At 63.2% G+C, this 16561-nt stretch overlaps 2 protein-coding genes across 2 annotated transcripts; both read left to right on the top strand.

The window, feature by feature from the left end:
• Positions 1 to 4073: 4073 nt before the first annotated feature.
• On the top strand, positions 4074 to 9786 carry LOC141737246 (intercellular adhesion molecule 1-like). The gene is made up of 5 exons (XM_074571908.1): positions 4074 to 4445; positions 5568 to 5840; positions 6611 to 6889; positions 7328 to 7570; positions 9061 to 9786. Exons 1-5 carry the CDS (start codon positions 4334 to 4336, stop codon positions 9282 to 9284), a joined length of 1131 nt encoding a protein of 376 aa, XP_074428009.1. The 5' UTR covers positions 4074 to 4333; the 3' UTR covers positions 9285 to 9786.
• A 171-nt stretch (positions 9787 to 9957) lies between these two features.
• LOC141737251 (intercellular adhesion molecule 1-like) lies at positions 9958 to 14428 on the top strand. The gene is made up of 5 exons (XM_074571912.1): positions 9958 to 10210; positions 11195 to 11467; positions 11926 to 12204; positions 12643 to 12885; positions 13696 to 14428. Exons 1-5 carry the CDS (start codon positions 10099 to 10101, stop codon positions 13917 to 13919), a joined length of 1131 nt encoding a protein of 376 aa, XP_074428013.1. The 5' UTR covers positions 9958 to 10098; the 3' UTR covers positions 13920 to 14428.
• Positions 14429 to 16561: the final 2133 nt, after the last annotated feature.

Raw genomic sequence — 16561 nt, 5'->3', positions numbered from 1 at the left:
GCTCATCCTGTGTGTCCCCAGCTCATCCCGCCTTCATCCCACCCCCTCTCCTCACCTCATCCCACACACCCCAGCTCATCCCACCGCCCCCCGCCCATCCCATTCCAGGACAATCCACCGACTCCTTCGAGGTGAGGGTGGAAGGGAACTCTTCGGAGGTGGGCTACGGTGGGACGGTGCTGCTCAACTGCTCCAGCAGCTGCCCCGAGGCCAAGGCTCCCAGGGGGCTGGAGACCTCCCTCAGCAAGGAGCGGGTGAGCCAGGGGCCGGGCTGGGTGAGCGTCCGGCTCCGCAACATCACCGAGCCCCTCTCCGACGTCCTCTGCTACTTCTACTGCTTCGGGGAAAGGAAGGTGGTGGCTTTTAGGGTGCTGGCTTATGGTAAGAGGCTGCTGGGGTGCTTCCCCGGGGCTTTCCCGGTGGATGGGGGATGCGGGAAGTGGGTAGGGATGTGCTGGATCTGGGGAGCCCCCACCCCTCGATGGGCAGTGGGATGGGGCAAACTGGGATGGAGCTGGAGCCACAACTGGTCCTCGGGGGGAGAGGTTGGGATGAGTTGGGGGCTGGATCCAGTGATGGGTCCCAAGGGTGGGAGAGCTCGGGATAAGCCGGGTGCCGGGTCAGGTGATGGGTCCCGAGGGTGTGAGAGCTTGGGATGAACCGGGTGCCGGGTCCGTTGATGGGTCCCAAGGGTGTGAGAGCTTGGGATGACCCAGGTGCCGGATCTGGTGATGGGTCCCAAGGGTGAGAGAGCTTGGGATGAGCCGGGTGCCGGATCCAGCTCCGCCTTTGGGATGACCTGAGACATTGGGTGCCATCTCCCCCTCCACCGGCCGCAGAATTCCCCCAGCCTCAGCTGACCATCAGCAGCCCCAACACCTCCTCCAACGAGACGGTGGCCATCAAGTGCTCCTCGGCGCCCAGCTGGCCCCCGGGGCTCAAGCTGCAGCTCCACCATAGCCACTGGCACCCGCAGGCCTGGGAGGAGGGTCCCATCAGCCTGGAGCTGGTGGCCAGGGAGGAAGATGACGGAGCCGAGTTCTCCTGCCAAGCACAGCTCAGCCTGGGCAACCGGACGCTGACGAAGAGCTCGCCCACGGCCACGCTGCGCGTCACCTGTGAGTGGGGCGGCGGGTGGTGACCATGGGGCAAAATCCTTTGGTCCTGGGGCAAAACCCTTCCGCCCCTGTGTAAAACCCCTTGACCCCCTGCAGAACCCTCCTGCCCCATAGAAAACCCCTTAGCATCAGTGCAAAATCCCTTCTGCCCCCGTGTAAAACCCTCCTGCCCCATAGAAACCCCCTTAGCATCGGTGCAAACCCCATCTGCCCCCGTGCAAAACCCTCCTGCCCCATAGAAAACTCCTTGGCATCGGCGCAAAACCCCTCAGCCCCCATGCAAACCCCTCCTGCCCCACTGCAAAGCTCCTCAAGCCCAATGCAAGACTTGGGGGTCCCATCCCAGGCCCCAGCGGGGACCCCCTTGGCCGCAGCAATGGTGACACCGGGGCTCGTGCCGGGGAGAAATGAGCTTCCCCCCACTTTCGCCCCCCCCAGACCAGCCCCGGATGGACGATGGGAGCTGCCCCCCCAGCCAGAACTGGACGGAGGGGCAGGATGAGACCCTGCGCTGCTGGGCATGGGGCAACCCCCGGCTCCACCTGGAGTGTGTCAAGGACAGGGAGCCCTTCCCCGCCGGGGTCCCGCGCCCCGTCACCCGCGCCCACGCCGGCACCTACCTCTGCCGGGCCACCAACCCGCTGGGGACAACCGTCCGGACTGTCACCGTCTGGGTGCAATGTGAGCGGGGACGGGGGGTCTCGGGGGTTCTGTGGGGGGGTCTCAGTGTGTCCTGGGAGTCCCCAAGGTCCTGGGGATTTTGGGGGTCCTGAGTGTCTCGGGGATCCTGGGAATCTCAGGGTCTTGGAGGTTTCAGGGGTTCGGGTGGTCTTGGACATCCTGAGGGTCTTGGGGGTCTTGGGGGTCCTGGGGGGGGTCTCAGGGGTCTTGGGGGTCCTGGGGATTTCAGAGGTCCTGGGGGTCTCGGGGATCCTGGGAGTCCTCTGGGTCCTGGAGGTTTTGGGGATCATGGGATTCTCAAGGTTCCTGAGGATCTCGGGGGTCCTGGGAATCTTGGGGTCCTGGAGGTTTCAGAGGTCCTGGGTCTTGGGGATCCTGAGGGTCCTGGTGGTCCTGAAGGTCCTGGGTCTTGGCGATCCTGAGGGTCCTGGTGGTCCTGAGGGTCCTGGGGGTGCTGGGGGTCTTGGAGGTCCTGGGGGGGTCTCAGGGGCCTTGGGGGTCGTGGTAGTCTTGGGGGTCCTGGGGATTTCAGGGGTCCTGAAGGTCTCGGGGATCCTGGGAGTCCTCTGGGTCCTGGAGTTTTTGGGGATCATGGGATTCTTAAGGTTCCTGAGGGTCTCGGGGGTCCTGGGTGTCTCGGGGGCCCTGGGAATCTTGGGGTGCTGGAGGTTTCAGGGGTCCTGAATCTTGGGGATCCTGAGGGTCTTGGGGGTCCTCATGGTCTTGGGCGTCCTGAGAGTCCTGGGGGTCTCAAGGGTCCTGGTGATTTTGGGGGTCCTGAGGGTCTCAGGGATCCTGGGGGTGTTGGGGGTCCTGGTGGTCCTGGGGTTCTTGAGGGTCCTGAGGGTCTTGGGGATCTTGGGGGTCCTGAGGGTCTTGGGCATCCTGGGATTCCTGGTGGTCCTGGTGGTCTTGGAGGGCCTGGAGATCCTGGGGGTGTTGGGGGTGCTGATGGTCCTGGGGATCTTGAGGGTCCTGAGGGTCTTGGGCATCCTGGGCTTCCTGGTGGTCTTGGAGGTCCTGAGGGTCTTGGGTGTCCTGGGGCTCCTGGTGGTCTTGGGTGTCCTGGGGCTTCTGGTGGTCTTGGGGATCCTGGTGGTCTTGGGTGTCCTGGGGCTCCTGGTGGTCGGAGGTCCTGGAGATCCTGGAGGTCCTGGGGATCTTGGGAGTCCTGGGAATCTTGAGGGTCCTGAGGGTCTTGGAGATCTTGGGTGTCCTGAGGGTCTTGGGCATCCTGGGATTTCTGGTGGTCCTGGTGGTCTTGGAGGGCCTGGAGATCCTAGGGGCGTTAGGGGTGCTGGTGGTCCTGGGGATCTTGAGGGTCCTGAGGGTCTTGGGTGTCCTGGGATTCCTGGTGGTCTTGGGGTCCTGGGGCTCCTGGTGGTCTTGGAGGTCCCGGAGCTTCTGGGGGTCTTGGGTGTCTCAAGGGTCCTGGGGGGTCCCAGGAGGATGGTTCGGACTCAGCACCGCTGACCACCCATCCCTGCTCTCCGGCAGACCACGACCCCGACCTGCTGCTCCCGGTGCTGGTGGGCGTGGTGGTGGTGGCCGCCCTGGTCGCCGGCGGGGTGGGCTACTGCATCTACTACCGCAAGAAGAAAATCCGGGAATACCGGCTGCGGCAGCGGCAGAGGCGGCTGCAGATGGAGCCGCCGCGGCCAACGAGGTGCTCGGAGGAAACGGCCGCTCTCAACGGTTCGGCGCCGGAGGCTCAAGTGTAACTGGGCAGAGACAGTGGAGGGGCCGGCAACCCCCTGCCCGTGGGCAAGTTGCCCCGGTGAGGGCCGAGCGCCGCGGCCGCCGGCTCCCTCCTACTGATGTGATGGTGCCATTGGCGACCGCAGCGGGATGGTGGAGGCTACGGGGAGATGGCGCCGGCCACCGCTGGTGCCGCAGGAAGGTGACAGCTCCCAGATGGGGACATGCCAGGCCGGCATGCGGTTGGGATGCCGGAGGGGGCGAGGTGCTGACCTTCCCGCCCGTCATGGAGATGCTCCTTTTCTCCCTGAACTTCATCCTTTGGGAGACCCGAAGCCGGTGACACTGGGGCTGGGGGGGTCTTGGTGGCCCGGAGGGGCTGAATCCCGAGATTTCGGTGCCGGGGTGGCATTGGCATCGATGCCGACAGGAGGGCGAGGAGCCGGAGCGGAGAGAGACGCAGCCATCGGAGAGGCTGGAAGATGCTGTCGTGACATGTTGCACCAATAAAGGCTGTCGTTGGCACCGCCGGCGTTTTGGTTGGGGATGGGGATAACCAAATCTGGGTTGGGGGGGGTTGTTTCCGGAACCCCGCGTCCTCGGTGGCCACGGTCGCGCCGAGCATGCGTCGTGGTACCTAAACCCCACTTCCTTCCTTGTGCCGCCATTTGGCCCCCGCTTCCCCGTGCCCGCGGTGTAGACGGTGGGGCCGGGACGGCGCCGGGCCGGGGAGGAAGGATGGAGAACGGCCATCGCGGCAAGGGTTGGGGGACAATTCGCCTCTGAGCTGGGTCCCCCCCTCCCCAAACCCCCCCCAAAGCCCTGTGCCCGGGGTGATGGGCTCTGGCTTCTGCTCCCATCCTCGTGGTTTCTGGCTCACCGGCGCGGCAATGTCCCGGCGCGGCCACCTGGCCTGGTTCCTTGCTGGGCTGCTCCTGGTTCCCTGCGGTAAGTCATCCCTGGGTCATCCCCCCGCACCCCAACCCAGCTGGGGACATCCCCCGTGTCCCAGTTCACCCCACCTTCACCTCGACCCAACTGGGGACATCCGTGTGTCCCAGCTCCTCCCACCTTCACCTCAACCCAACTGGGGACATCCCCCGTGTCCCAGCTCATCCCACCTTCATCCTGACCCAGTTGGGGACATCCCACGTGTCCCAGCTCACCCCATCTTCACCCCAACCCACCTTCCCTGGGACATCCCGTGTGTCCCAGCTCATCCCGTGTGTCCCTTCTCATCCCATTTTCACCCCAATCCAACTGGGGACATCCTGTGTGTCCCCGGCTCATTTCCTGTGTCCCAGCTCATCCCACCTTCACCCCAATCCTGCTCGGGACATCCCGTGTGTCCCATCTCATCCCGTGTGTCCCTTCTCATCCCGTCTTCAGCCCGACCCAGCTGGGGACATCCCCTGTGTCCCAGCGCATCCAACCTTCACCCTGACCCACCTTCCCTGGGACACCCCATGTGTCCCAGCTCATCCCATGTGTCCCCAGCTCAACCCACCTTCACCCCAACCCACCTCCTGATCTCATCCTGCGTGTCCCAGCTCATCCCGTGTGTCCCAGCTCATCCTGTGTGTCCCCAGCTCATCCCACCTTCACTCCAACCCAGTTAGGGACATACCATGTGTCCCAGCTCATCCCACCTTCATCCCAACCCACCTTCCCTGGGACATCGCGTGTGTCCCAGCTCATCCCATGTGTCCCCGGCTCAACTCACCTTCACCCCACCCCACCTCCCGACCTCATCCCGTGTGTCCCAGCTCATCCCGTGTGTCCCCAGCTCATCCCACCTTCACTCCAACCCAGTTAGGGACATACCATGTGTCCCAGCTCATCCCACCTTCATCCCAACCCACCTTCCCTGGGACATCCCGTGTGTCCCAGCTCATCCCATGTGTCCCCGGCTCAACTCACCTTCACCCCACCCCACCTCCCGACCTCATCCCGTGTGTCCCAGCTCATCCTGTGTGTCCCCAGCTCATCCCGCCTTCATCCCACCCCCTCTCCTCACCTCATCCCACACACCCCAGCTCATCCCACCGCCCCCCGCCCATCCCATTCCAGGACAATCCACCGACTCCTTCGAGGTGAGGGTGGAAGGGAACTCCTCGGAGGTGGGCTACGGTGGGACGGTGCTGCTCAACTGCTCCAGCAGCTGCCCCGAGGCCGGGGCTCCCAGGGGGCTGGAGACCTCCCTCAGCAAGGAGCGGGTGAGCCAGGGGCCGGGCTGGGTGAGCGTCCGGCTCCGCAACATCACCGAGCCCCTCTCCGACGTCCTCTGCTACTTCTACTGCTTCGGGGAAAGGAAGGTGGCGGCTTTTAGGGTGCTGGCTTATGGTAAGAGGCTGCTGGGGTGCTTCCCCGGGGCTTTCCCGGTGGATGGGGGATGCGGGAAGTGGGTAGGGATGTGCTGGATCTGGGGAGCCCCCACCCCTCGATGGGCAGTGGGATGGGGCAAACTGGGATGGAGCTGGAGCCACAACTGGTCCTCGGGGGGAGAGGTTGGGATGAGTTGGGGGCTGGATCCAGTGATGGGTCCCAAGGGTGGGAGAGCTCGGGATAAGCCAGGTGCCGGATCCGGTGATGGGTCCCGAGGGTGTGAGAGCTTGGGATGAGCCGGGTGCCGGGTCAGGTGATGGGTCCCAAGGGTGTGAGAGCTTGGGATGAGCCGGGTGCCGGGTCAGGTGATGGGTCCCAAGGGTGGGAGAGCTTGGGATGAGCCAGGTGCTGGGTCCGGTGATGGGTCCCAAGGGTGGGAGAGCTTGGGATGAGCCAGGTGCTGGGTCCGGTGATGGGTCCCAAGGGTGGGAGAGCTTGGGATGAACCGGGTGCTGGGTCCGGTGATGGGTCCCAAGGGTGGGAGAGCTTGGGATGAGCCGGGTGCTGGGTCCGGTGATGGGTCCCAAGGGTGGGAGAGCTTGGGATGAGCCAGGTGCTGGGTCCGGTGATGGGTCCCAAGGGTGGGAGAGCTTGGGATGACCCGGGTGCCGGATCTGGTGATGGGTCCCAAGGGTGAGAGAGCTTGGGATGAGCCGGGTGCCGGATCCAGCTCCGCCTTTGGGATGACCTGAGACATTGGGTGCCATCTCCCCCTCCACCGGCCGCAGAATTCCCCCAGCCTCAGCTGACCATCAGCAGCCCCAACACCTCCTCCAACGAGACGGTGGCCATCAAGTGCTCCTCGGCGCCCAGCTGGCCCCCGGGGCTCAAGCTGCAGCTCCACCGTAGCCACTGGCACCCGCAGGCCTGGGAGGAGGGTCCCATCAGCCTGGCGCTGGTGGCCAGGGAGGAAGATGACGGAGCCGAGTTCTCCTGCCAAGCGCAGCTCAGCCTGGGCAACCGGACGCTGACGAAGAGCTCGCCCACGGCCACGCTGCGCGTCACCTGTGAGTGGGGCGGCGGGTGGTGACCATGGGGCAAAATCCTTTGGTCCTGGGGCAAAACCCTTCCGCCCCTGTGTAAAACCCCTTGACCCCCTGCAGAACCCTCCTGCCCCATAGAAAACCCCTTAGCATCAGCGCAAAACCCCTTCTGCCCCCGTGTAAAACCCTCCTGCCCCATAGAAACCCCCTTAGCATCGGTGCAAACCCCATCTGCCCCCGTGCAAAACCCTCCTGCCCCATAGAAAACCCCTGGGCATCGGCGCAAAACCCCTCAGCCCCCATGCAAACCCCTCCTGCCCCACTGCAAAGCTCCTCAAGCCCAATGCAAGACTTGGGGGTCCCATCCCAGGCCCCAGCGGGGACCCCCTTGGCCGCAGCGATGGTGACACCGGGGCTCGTGCCGGGGAGAAATGAGCTTCCCCCCACTTTCGCCCCCCCCAGACCAGCCCCGGATGGACGATGGGAGCTGCCCCCCCAGCCAGAACTGGACGGAGGGGCAGGATGAGACCCTGCGCTGCTGGGCATGGGGCAACCCCCGGCCCCACCTGGAGTGTGTCAAGGACAGGGAGCCCTTCCCCGCCGGGGTCCCGCGCCCCGTCACCCGCGCCCACGCCGGCACCTACCTCTGCCGGGCCACCAACCCGCTGGGGACAACCGTCCGGAGTGTCACCGTCTGGGTGCAATGTGAGTGGGGACGGGGGGTCTCGGGGGTTCTGGGGGGGGCGGTCTCAGTGTGTCCCGGGAGTCCCCAAGGTCCTGGGGATTTTGGGGGTCCTGAGTGTCTCGGGAATCTCAGGGTCTTGGAGGTTTCAGGGGTTCGGGTGGTCTTGGACATCCTGAGGGTCTTGGGGGTCTTGGGGGTTTTGGGGGGGGTCTCAGGGGTCGTGGGGGTCCTGGGGATTTCAGAGGTCCTGGGGGTCTCGGGGATCCTGGGAGTCCTCTGGGTCCTGGAGGTTTTGGGGATCATGGGATTCTCAAGGTTCCTGAGGATCTCGGGGGTCCTGGGAATCTTGGGGTCCTGGAGGTTTCAGAGGTCCTGGGTCTTGGGGATCCTGAGGGTCCTGGTGGTCCTGAAGGTCCTGGGTCTTGGCGATCCTGAGGGTCCTGGTGGTCCTGAGGGTCCTGGGGGTGCTGGGGGTCTTGGAGGTCCTGGGGGGGTCTCAGGGGCCTTGGGGGTCGTGGTAGTCTTGGGGGTCCTGGGGATTTCAGGGGTCCTGAAGGTCTCGGGGATCCTGGGAGTCCTCTGGGTCCTGGAGTTTTTGGGGATCATGGGATTCTTAAGGTTCCTGAGGGTCTCGGGGGTCCTGGGTGTCTCGGGGACCCTGGGAATCTTGGGGTGCTGGAGGTTTCAGGGGTCCTGAATCTTGGGGATCCTGAGGGTCTTGGGGGTCCTCATGGTCTTGGGTGTCCTGAGAGTCCTGGGGGTCTCAAGGGTCCTGGTGATTTTGGGGGTCCTGAGGGTCTCAGAGATCCTGGGGGTATTGGGGGTCCTGGTGGTCCTGGGGTTCTTGAAGGTCCTGAGGGTCTTGGGGATCTTGGGGGTCCTGAGGGTCTTGGGCATCCTGGGATTCCTGGTGGTCCTGGTGGTCTTGGAGGGCCTGGAGATCCTGGGGGTGTTGGGGGTGCTGATGGTCCTGGGGATCTTGAGGGTCCTGAGGGTCTTGGGCATCCTGGGCTTCCTGGTGGTCTTGGAGGTCCTGAGGGTCTTGGGTGTCCTGGGGCTCCTGGTGGTCTTGGGTGGCCTGGGGCTTCTGGTGGTCTTGGGGATCCTGGTGGTCTTGGGTGTCCTGGGGCTCCTGGTGGTCGGAGGTCCTGGAGATCCTGGAGGTCCTGGGGATCTTGGGATTCCTGGGAATCTTGAGGGTCCTGAGGGTCTTGGAGATCTTGGGTGTCCTGAGGGTCTTGGGCATCCTGGGATTCCTGGTGGTCCTGGTGGTCTTGGAGGGCCTGGAGATCCTAGGGGCGTTAGGGGTGCTGGTGGTCCTGGGGATCTTGAGGGTCCTGAGGGTCTTGGGTGTCCTGGGATTCCTGGTGGTCTTGGGGTCCTGGGGCTCCTGGTGGTCTTGGAGGTCCCGGAGCTTCTGGGGGTCTTGGGTGTCTCAAGGGTCCTGGGGGGTCCCAGGAGGATGGTTCGGACTCAGCACCGCTGACCACCCATCCCTGCTCTCCGGCAGACCACGACCCCGACCTGCTGCTCCCGGTGCTGGTGGGCGTGGTGGTGGTGGCCGCCCTGGTCGCCGGCGGGGTGGGCTACTGCATCTACTACCGCAAGAAGAAAATCCGGGAATACCGGCTGCGGCAGCGGCAGAGGCGGCTGCAGATGGAGCCGCCGCGGCCAACGAGGTGCTCGGAGGAAACGGCCGCTCTCAACGGTTCGGCGCCGGAGGCTCAAGTGTAACTGGGCAGAGACAGTGGAGGGGCCGGCAACCCCCTGCCCGTGGGCAAGTTGCCCCAGTGAGGGCCGAGCGCCGCGGCCGCCGGCTCCCTCCTACTGATGTGATGGTGCCATTGGCGACCGCGGCGGGATGGTGGAGGCTACGGTGAGACGGCGCCGGCCACCGCTGGTGCCGCAGGAAGGTGACAGCTCCCAGATGGGGACATGCCAGGCCGGCATGCGGTTGGGATGCCGGAGGGGGCGAGGTGCTGACCTTCCCGCCCGTCATGGAGATGCTCCTTTTCTCCCTGAACTTCATCCTTTGGGAGACCCGAAGCCGGTGACACTGGGGCTGGGGGGGTCTTGGTGGCCCGGAGGGGCTGAATCCCGAGATTTCGGTGCCGGGGTGGCATTGGCATCGATGCCGACAGGAGGGCGAGGAGCCGGAGCGGAGAGAGACGCAGCCATCGGAGAGGCTGGAAGATGCTGTCGTGACATGTTGCACCAATAAAGGCTGTCGTTGGCACCGCCGGCGTTTTGGTTGGGGATGGGGATAACCAAATCTGGGTTGGGGGGGGTTGTTTCCGGAACCCCGCGTCCTCGGTGGCCACGGTCGCGCCGAGCATGCGTCGTGGTACCTAAACCCCACTTCCTTCCTTGTGCCGCCATTTGGCCCCCGGTTCCCCGCACCCGCGGTGTAGACGGTGGGGCAGGGACGGCGCCGGGCCGGGGAGGAAGGATGGAGAACGGCCATCGCGGCAAGGGTTGGGGGACAATTCGCCTCTGAGCTGGGTTCCCCCCCTCCCCAAACCCCCCCCAAAGCCCTGTGCCGGGGGTGATGGGCTCTGGCTTCTGCTCCCATCCTCGTGGTTTCCGGCTCACCGGCGCGGCAATGTCCCGGCGCGGCCACCTGGCCTGGTTCCTTGCTGGGCTGCTCCTGGTTCTCTGTGGTAAGTCATCCCTGGGTCATCCCCCCACACCCCAACCCAGCTGGGGACATCCCCCGTGTCCCAGTTCACCCCACCTTCACCTCGACCCAACTGGGGACATCCGTGTGTCCCAGCTCCTCCCACCTTCACCCCAATCCAGCTGGGGACATCCCCCGTGTCCCAGCTCATCCCACCTTCATCCTGACCCAGTTGGGGACATCCCACGTGTCCCAGCTGATCCCGTGTGTCCCTTCTCATCCCATTTTCACCCCAATCCAACTGGGGACATCCCGTGTGTCCCCGGCTCATTCCCTGTGTCCCAGCTCATCCCACCTTCACCCCAACCCTGCTCGGGACATCCCGTGTGTCCCATCTCATCCCCATGTGTCCCAGCTCATCCCATGTGTCCCCAGCTCAACCCACCTTCACCCCAACCCACCTCCCGATCTCATCCTGCATGTCCCAGCTCATCCCATGTGTCCCCAGCTCAGCCCACCTTCACCCCAACCCAGTTACGGACATACCATGTGTCCCAGCTCATCCCACCTTCATCCCAACCCACCTTCCCTGGGACATCCCGTGTGTCCCAGCTCATCCCCATGTGTCCCAGCTCATCCCATGTGTCCCCAGCTCAACCCACCTTCACCCCAACCCACCTCCCGATCTCATCCTGCGTGTCCCAGCTCATCCCGTGTGTCCCAGCTCATCCCGTGTGTCCCTTCTCATCCCACCTTCACTCCAACCCAGTTAGGGACATACCATGTGTCCCAGCTCATCCCACCTTCATCCCAACCCACCTTCCCTGGGACATCCCGTGTGTCCCAGCTCATCCCATGTGTCCCCGGCTCAACTCACCTTCACCCCACCCCACCTCCCGACCTCATCCCGTGTGTCCCAGCTCATCCTGTGTGTCCCCAGCTCATCCCGCCTTCATCCCACCCCCTCTCCTCACCTCATCCCACACACCCCAGCTCATCCCACCGCCCCCCGCCCATCCCATTCCAGGACAATCCACCGACTCCTTCGAGGTGAGGGTGGAAGGGAACTCCTCGGAGGTGGGCTACGGTGGGACGGTGCTGCTCAACTGCTCCAGCAGCTGCCCCGAGGCCGGGGCTCCCAGGGGGCTGGAGACCTCCCTCAGCAAGGAGCGGGTGAGCCAGGGGCCGGGCTGGGTGAGCGTCCGGCTCCGCAACATCACCGAGCCCCTCTCCGACGTCCTCTGCTACTTCTACTGCTTCGGGGAAAGGAAGGTGGCGGCTTTTAGGGTGCTGGCTTATGGTAAGAGGCTGCTGGGGTGCTTCCCCGGGGCTTTCCCGGTGGATGGGGGATGCGGGAAGTGGGTAGGGATGTGCTGGATCTGGGGAGCCCCCACCCCTCGATGGGCAGTGGGATGGGGCAAACTGGGATGGAGCTGGAGCCACAACTGGTCCTCGAGGGGAGAGGTTGGGATGAGTTGGGGGCTGGATCCAGTGATGGGTCCCAAGGGTGGGAGAGCTCGGGATAAGCCGGGTGCCGGGTCAGGTGATGGGTCCCAAGGGTGTGAGAGCTTGGGATGAACCGGGTGCTGGGTCAGGTGATGGGTCCCAAGGGTGGGAGAGCTTGGGATGAGCCGGGTGCCGGATCTGGTGATGGGTCCCAAGGGTGAGAGAGCTTGGGATGAGCCGGGTGCCGGATCCAGCTCCGCCTTTGGGATGACCTGAGACATTGGGTGCCATCTCCCCCTCCACCGGCCGCAGAATTCCCCCAGCCTCAGCTGACCATCAGCAGCCCCAACACCTCCTCCAACGAGACGGTGGCCATCAAGTGCTCCTCGGCGCCCAGCTGGCCCCCGGGGCTCAAGCTGCGGCTCCACCGTAGCCACTGGCACCCGCAGGCCTGGGAGGAGGGTCCCATCAGCCTGGAGCTGGTGGCCAGGGAGGAAGATGACGGAGCCGAGTTCTCCTGCCAAGCACAGCTCAGCCTGGGCAACCGGACGCTGACGAAGAGTTCGCCCACGGCCACGCTGCGCGTCACCTGTGAGTGGGGCGGTGGGTGGCGACCATGGGGCAAAATCCTTTGGTCCTGGGGCAAAACCCTTCCGCCCCTGTGTAAAACCCCTTGACCCCCTGCAGAACCCTCCTGCCCCATAGAAAACCCCTTAGCATCAGCGCAAAACCCCTTCTGCCCCCGTGTAAAACCCTCCTGCCCCATAGAAACCCCCTTAGCATCGGTGCAAACCCAATCTGCCCCCATGCAAAACCCTCCTGCCCCATAGAAAACCCCTGGGCATCGGCGCAAAACCCCTCAGTCCCCATGCAAACCCCTCCTGCCCCACTGCAAAGCTCCTCAAGCCCAATGCAAGACTTGGGGGTCCCGTCCCAGGCCGCGGCGGGGACCCCCTTGGCCGCAGCGATGGTGACACCGGGGCTCGTGCCGGGGAGAAATGAGCTTCCCCCCACTTTCGCCCCCCCCAGACCAGCCCCGGATGGACGACAGGAGCTGCCCCCCCAGCCAGAACTGGACGGAGGGGCAGGATGAGACCCTGCGCTGCTGGGCATGGGGCAACCCCCGGCCCCACCTGGAGTGTGCCAAGGACAGGGAGCCCTTCCCCGCCGGGGTCCCGCGCCCCGTCACCCGCGCCCACGCCGGCACCTACCTCTGCCGGGCCACCAACCCGCTGGGGACAACCGTCCGGACTGTCACCGTCTGGGTGCAATGTGAGTGGGGACGGGGGGTCTCGGGGGTTCTGGGGGGGGCGGTCTCAGTGTGTCCCGGGAGTCCCCAAGGTCCTGGGGATTTTGGGGGTCCTGAGGGTCTCAGGGATCCTGGGGGTATTGGGGGTCCTGGTGGTCCTGGGGTTCTTGAGGGTCCTGAGGGTCTTGGGGATCTTGGGGGTCCTGAGGGTCTTGGGCATCCTGGGATTCCTGGTGGTCCTGGTGGTCTTGGAGGGCCTGGAGATCCTGGGGGTGTTGGGGGTGCTGGTGGTCCTGGGGATCTTGAGGGCCCTGAGGGTCTTGGGCATCCTGGGCTTCCTGGTGGTCTTGGAGGTCCTGAGGGTCTTGGGTGTCCTGGGGCTCCTGGTGGTCTTGGGTGTCCTGGGGCTTCTGGTGGTCTTGGGGATCCTGGTGGTCTTGGGTGTCCTGGGGCTCCTGGTGGTCGGAGGTCCTGGAGATCCTGGAGGTCCTGGGGATCTTGGGAGTCCTGGGAATCTTGAGGGTCCTGAGGGTCTTGGAGATCTTGGGGGTCCTGAGGGTCTTGGTCATCCTGGGATTTCTGGTGGTCCTGGTGGTCTTGGAGGGCCTGGAGATCCTAGGGGCGTTAGGGGTGCTGGTGGTCCTGGGGATCTTGAGGGTCCTGAGGGTCTTGTGTGTCCTGGGATTCCTGGTGGTCTTGGGGTCCTGGGGCTCCTGGTGGTCTTGGAGGTCCTGGAGCTTCTGGGGGTCTTGGGTGTCTCAAGGGTCCTGGGGGGTCCCAGGAGGATGGTTCGGACTCAGCACCGCTGACCACCCATCCCTGCTCTCCGGCAGACCACGACCCCGACCTGCTGCTCCCGGTGCTGGTGGGCGTGGTGGTGGTGGCCGCCCTGGTCGCCGGCGGGGTGGGCTACGGCATCTACTACCGCAAGAAGAAAATCCGGGAATACCGGCTGCAGGAACAGCAGAGGCGGCTGCAGATGGAGCCGCCGCGGCCAACGAGGTGCTTGGAGGAAACGGCCGCTCTCAACGGTTCGGCGCCGGAGGCTCAAGTGTAACTGGGCAGAGACGGTGGAGGGGCCGGCAACCCCCTGCCCGTGGGCAAGTTGCCCCAGTGAGGGCCGAGCGCCGCGGCCGCCGGCTCCCTCCTACTGATGTGATGGTGCCATTGGCGACCGCGGCGGGATGGTGGAGGCTACGGTGAGACGGCGCCGGCCACCGCTGGTGCCGCAGGAAGGTGACAGCTCCGAGATGGGGACGTGCCAGGCCGGCATGCGGTTGGGATGCCGGAGGGGACGAGGTGCTGACCTTCCCGCCCGTCATGGAGATGCTCCTTTTCTCCCTGAACTTCATCCTTTGGGAGACCCAAAGCCGGTGACACTGGGGCTGGGGGGGTCTTGGTGGCCCGGAGGGGCTGAATCCCGAGATTTCGGTGCCGGGGTGGCATTGGCATCGATGCCGACAGGAGGGCGAGGAGCCGGAGCGGAGAGAGACGCAGCCATCGGAGAGGCTGGAAGATGCTGTCGCGACACGTTGCACCAATAAAGGCTGTCGTTGGCACCGCCGGCATTTTGGTTGGGGATGGGTGTCCTGGTTCCGGCGGGGATAGGGTTAATTTTCCCTGGTATTCCATGCCATGTGAGCCATGCCCACCCTGAGCTGCCGGGGGAGGGGGCAGGAAGTCGCCGCTTGGAGCGGGCGGGGGCGTCCGGGGTCCCGTAATCGTGTTTGTATATGCCTCTGTCCGTGTTATTGTTGTTGTTTGCTTGTTCCCTTTGCTGTCCTGTTAAACTGCCTTTGTCTCAACCCAAGAGTCTTGCCTTTTCTTACGATTCTTCCTGTATTAGGAAGGCCCGAGCGAGCGGCACGTGGTTCTTTGTTGCCATCTGAGGCTAAACCACGACAGTCCTTTTTGGCGCCCAACGTGGGGCTCGAAGGGTTGAGATATCGACAGAATCCAACTAGAGCTTGGAAAAACGAATGTGTTGTATGCGTTTATTGTATTAGACAAATAGTCGCTGGTCACCGTGTTGCTTGGTTTGTTCTCATGGCTGTGTTATGTGAATTCCTATATGGCTTATGTACTCCGTCCGATGATTTTTGTTACTTCTGGGAGAGGGATGAGGATTATCATTTTGTTGTCCTGTGCAATATCGGCTTATGAGATGATAACATCACTTGTTAGACAGTTACTTTGGGGCTTTTATGTGGTGTTGCTGTCCTGTCCGTACCTTGGGCATCGTCTCTCAGAATTTATTAATAATTACACTCAGTCTGTGGGGGAAACAGGGGGGGGGCACTTTCCCCAGCTCTTTTGCCTCCCTTTTCTCCTTCGGGTCAGGTATGGCAGCTTTTGAGAATTTTGAATATCCTTGGGATACTCAAACCAGCCTGGTCCTATTGTTATGTCTGCTGAATGTGTTCCACGTCCTGTTTAAGGTTAAACAGCTATTTAAGACTACCACCCGGAGATCTGCTCCGAGGCTGGATAGTCAGGGGTGGCATGGCATGTGGGAGAGCATGGGCAAGTACCTAGAGAACTACTCGCCTCCAATGGTCTGGGACTTCACCCCTGAACAATTACAGGACCCTGATAAAGTGGTAGAATATTTGAAGGGAAAATGCTGTGGCTATTCTAGAGAGGCACAACTCACCGCGCTGTGCTGGGCCCTGGCCAGTATCTACCAGGCACTGCTCAGAATTATGCAGCACCCTCAGGGGGAAGAGATGGAGACCAGACCAGCAGCCACTGCGGCTGCTGCAGCCCCTGCGACGGACACTGCGGCTACTGCAACCCCTGCGACAGACACTGCAGTTACTCCAACCCCTGTGGCAGCCACTGCCGCTGAACCAGGGAACCAACCCGTGCCGGTATCAGTTGCCCCCATACAGAAGAAGAAGTACACGAAGAAATCAGTTCGCTTAGTAAGAGATGATGATGAACCAGGGCCATCACGAGAGCAGGAGGAAGAGGCAGAACCAGAGGTAATTACTCGATCCCTATCCTTGAGTGAGCTGCGGGATATGCGAAAAGATTTCAGCCGACTTTCAGGCGAGCACATTGTCACCTGGCTGCTCCGGTGCTGGGATAACGGGGCCAGTAGCCTGGAATTAGAGGGTAGGGAGGCCAGGCAGCTGGGATCCCTGTCTAGGGAAGGCGGTATTGACAAGGCGATTGGGAAGAAGACCCAAGCCCTCAGCCTCTGGAAACAACTCCTGTTAGGCGTGAGGGAGAGGTACCCCTTCAGTGAGGATGTTGTATGTCAACCAAGCAAGTGGACTACCATGGAAAGAGGTATCCAGTACCTGAGAGAATTAGCCGTGCGGGAGATGATTTATTATGACTTGGACAATGCAGACTTACCCACAGACCCTGATGAGGTGCGATGCACAAGGCCCATGTAGCGGAAGTTTGTGCGGAGCGCACCATCGTCATATGCCAACTCCCTGGCAGTAATGGAATGGAAAGGTGAAGAGGGACCAATGGTGGATGAGGTGGCTGGCCGGCTCCGGTGATATGAAGAAAGTCTCTCTTCCCCCCTTGTCTCAGCTGTGGAGAAACTGTCACGGAAGGTCCAGCAACTTGAAGAGAATATGTCCTACTCCCCACCTGCACGGGCCAGCGTCTCAGCTATTAGAAGCAGGCATTTCCCCACTCAAGAGAGAGAGTACAGAGGGTACACACCACGAGGCACCCTGT

This window comes from Larus michahellis, unplaced genomic scaffold (assembly GCF_964199755.1).
Source record: "Larus michahellis unplaced genomic scaffold, bLarMic1.1 SCAFFOLD_353, whole genome shotgun sequence".
Lineage (NCBI taxonomy): Eukaryota > Metazoa > Chordata > Aves > Charadriiformes > Laridae > Larus > Larus michahellis.
Note: the sequence above shows the minus strand (reverse complement) of the source record. Positions and strands in the feature narration are given on the sequence as shown.

What these genes read in the sequence shown, in the direction of transcription:
- LOC141737246 (XM_074571908.1), top strand. Translation starts at nt 4,334, where the DNA reads ATGGGCTCTGGCTTCTGCTCCCATCCTCGTGGTTTCTGGCTCACCGGC. An exon ending in GCTGCTCCTGGTTCCCTGCG is followed by an intron (nt 4,446 to 5,567) that starts GTAAGTCATCCC and finishes ATCCCATTCCAG; the next exon opens with GACAATCCACCGACTCCTTC. An exon ending in TGTCACCGTCTGGGTGCAAT is followed by an intron (nt 7,571 to 9,060) that starts GTGAGTGGGGAC and finishes GCTCTCCGGCAG; the next exon opens with ACCACGACCCCGACCTGCTG.
- LOC141737251 (XM_074571912.1), top strand. Translation starts at nt 10,099, where the DNA reads ATGGGCTCTGGCTTCTGCTCCCATCCTCGTGGTTTCCGGCTCACCGGC. An exon ending in TTTTAGGGTGCTGGCTTATG is followed by an intron (nt 11,468 to 11,925) that starts GTAAGAGGCTGC and finishes CACCGGCCGCAG; the next exon opens with AATTCCCCCAGCCTCAGCTG. An exon ending in GGCCACGCTGCGCGTCACCT is followed by an intron (nt 12,205 to 12,642) that starts GTGAGTGGGGCG and finishes CGCCCCCCCCAG; the next exon opens with ACCAGCCCCGGATGGACGAC.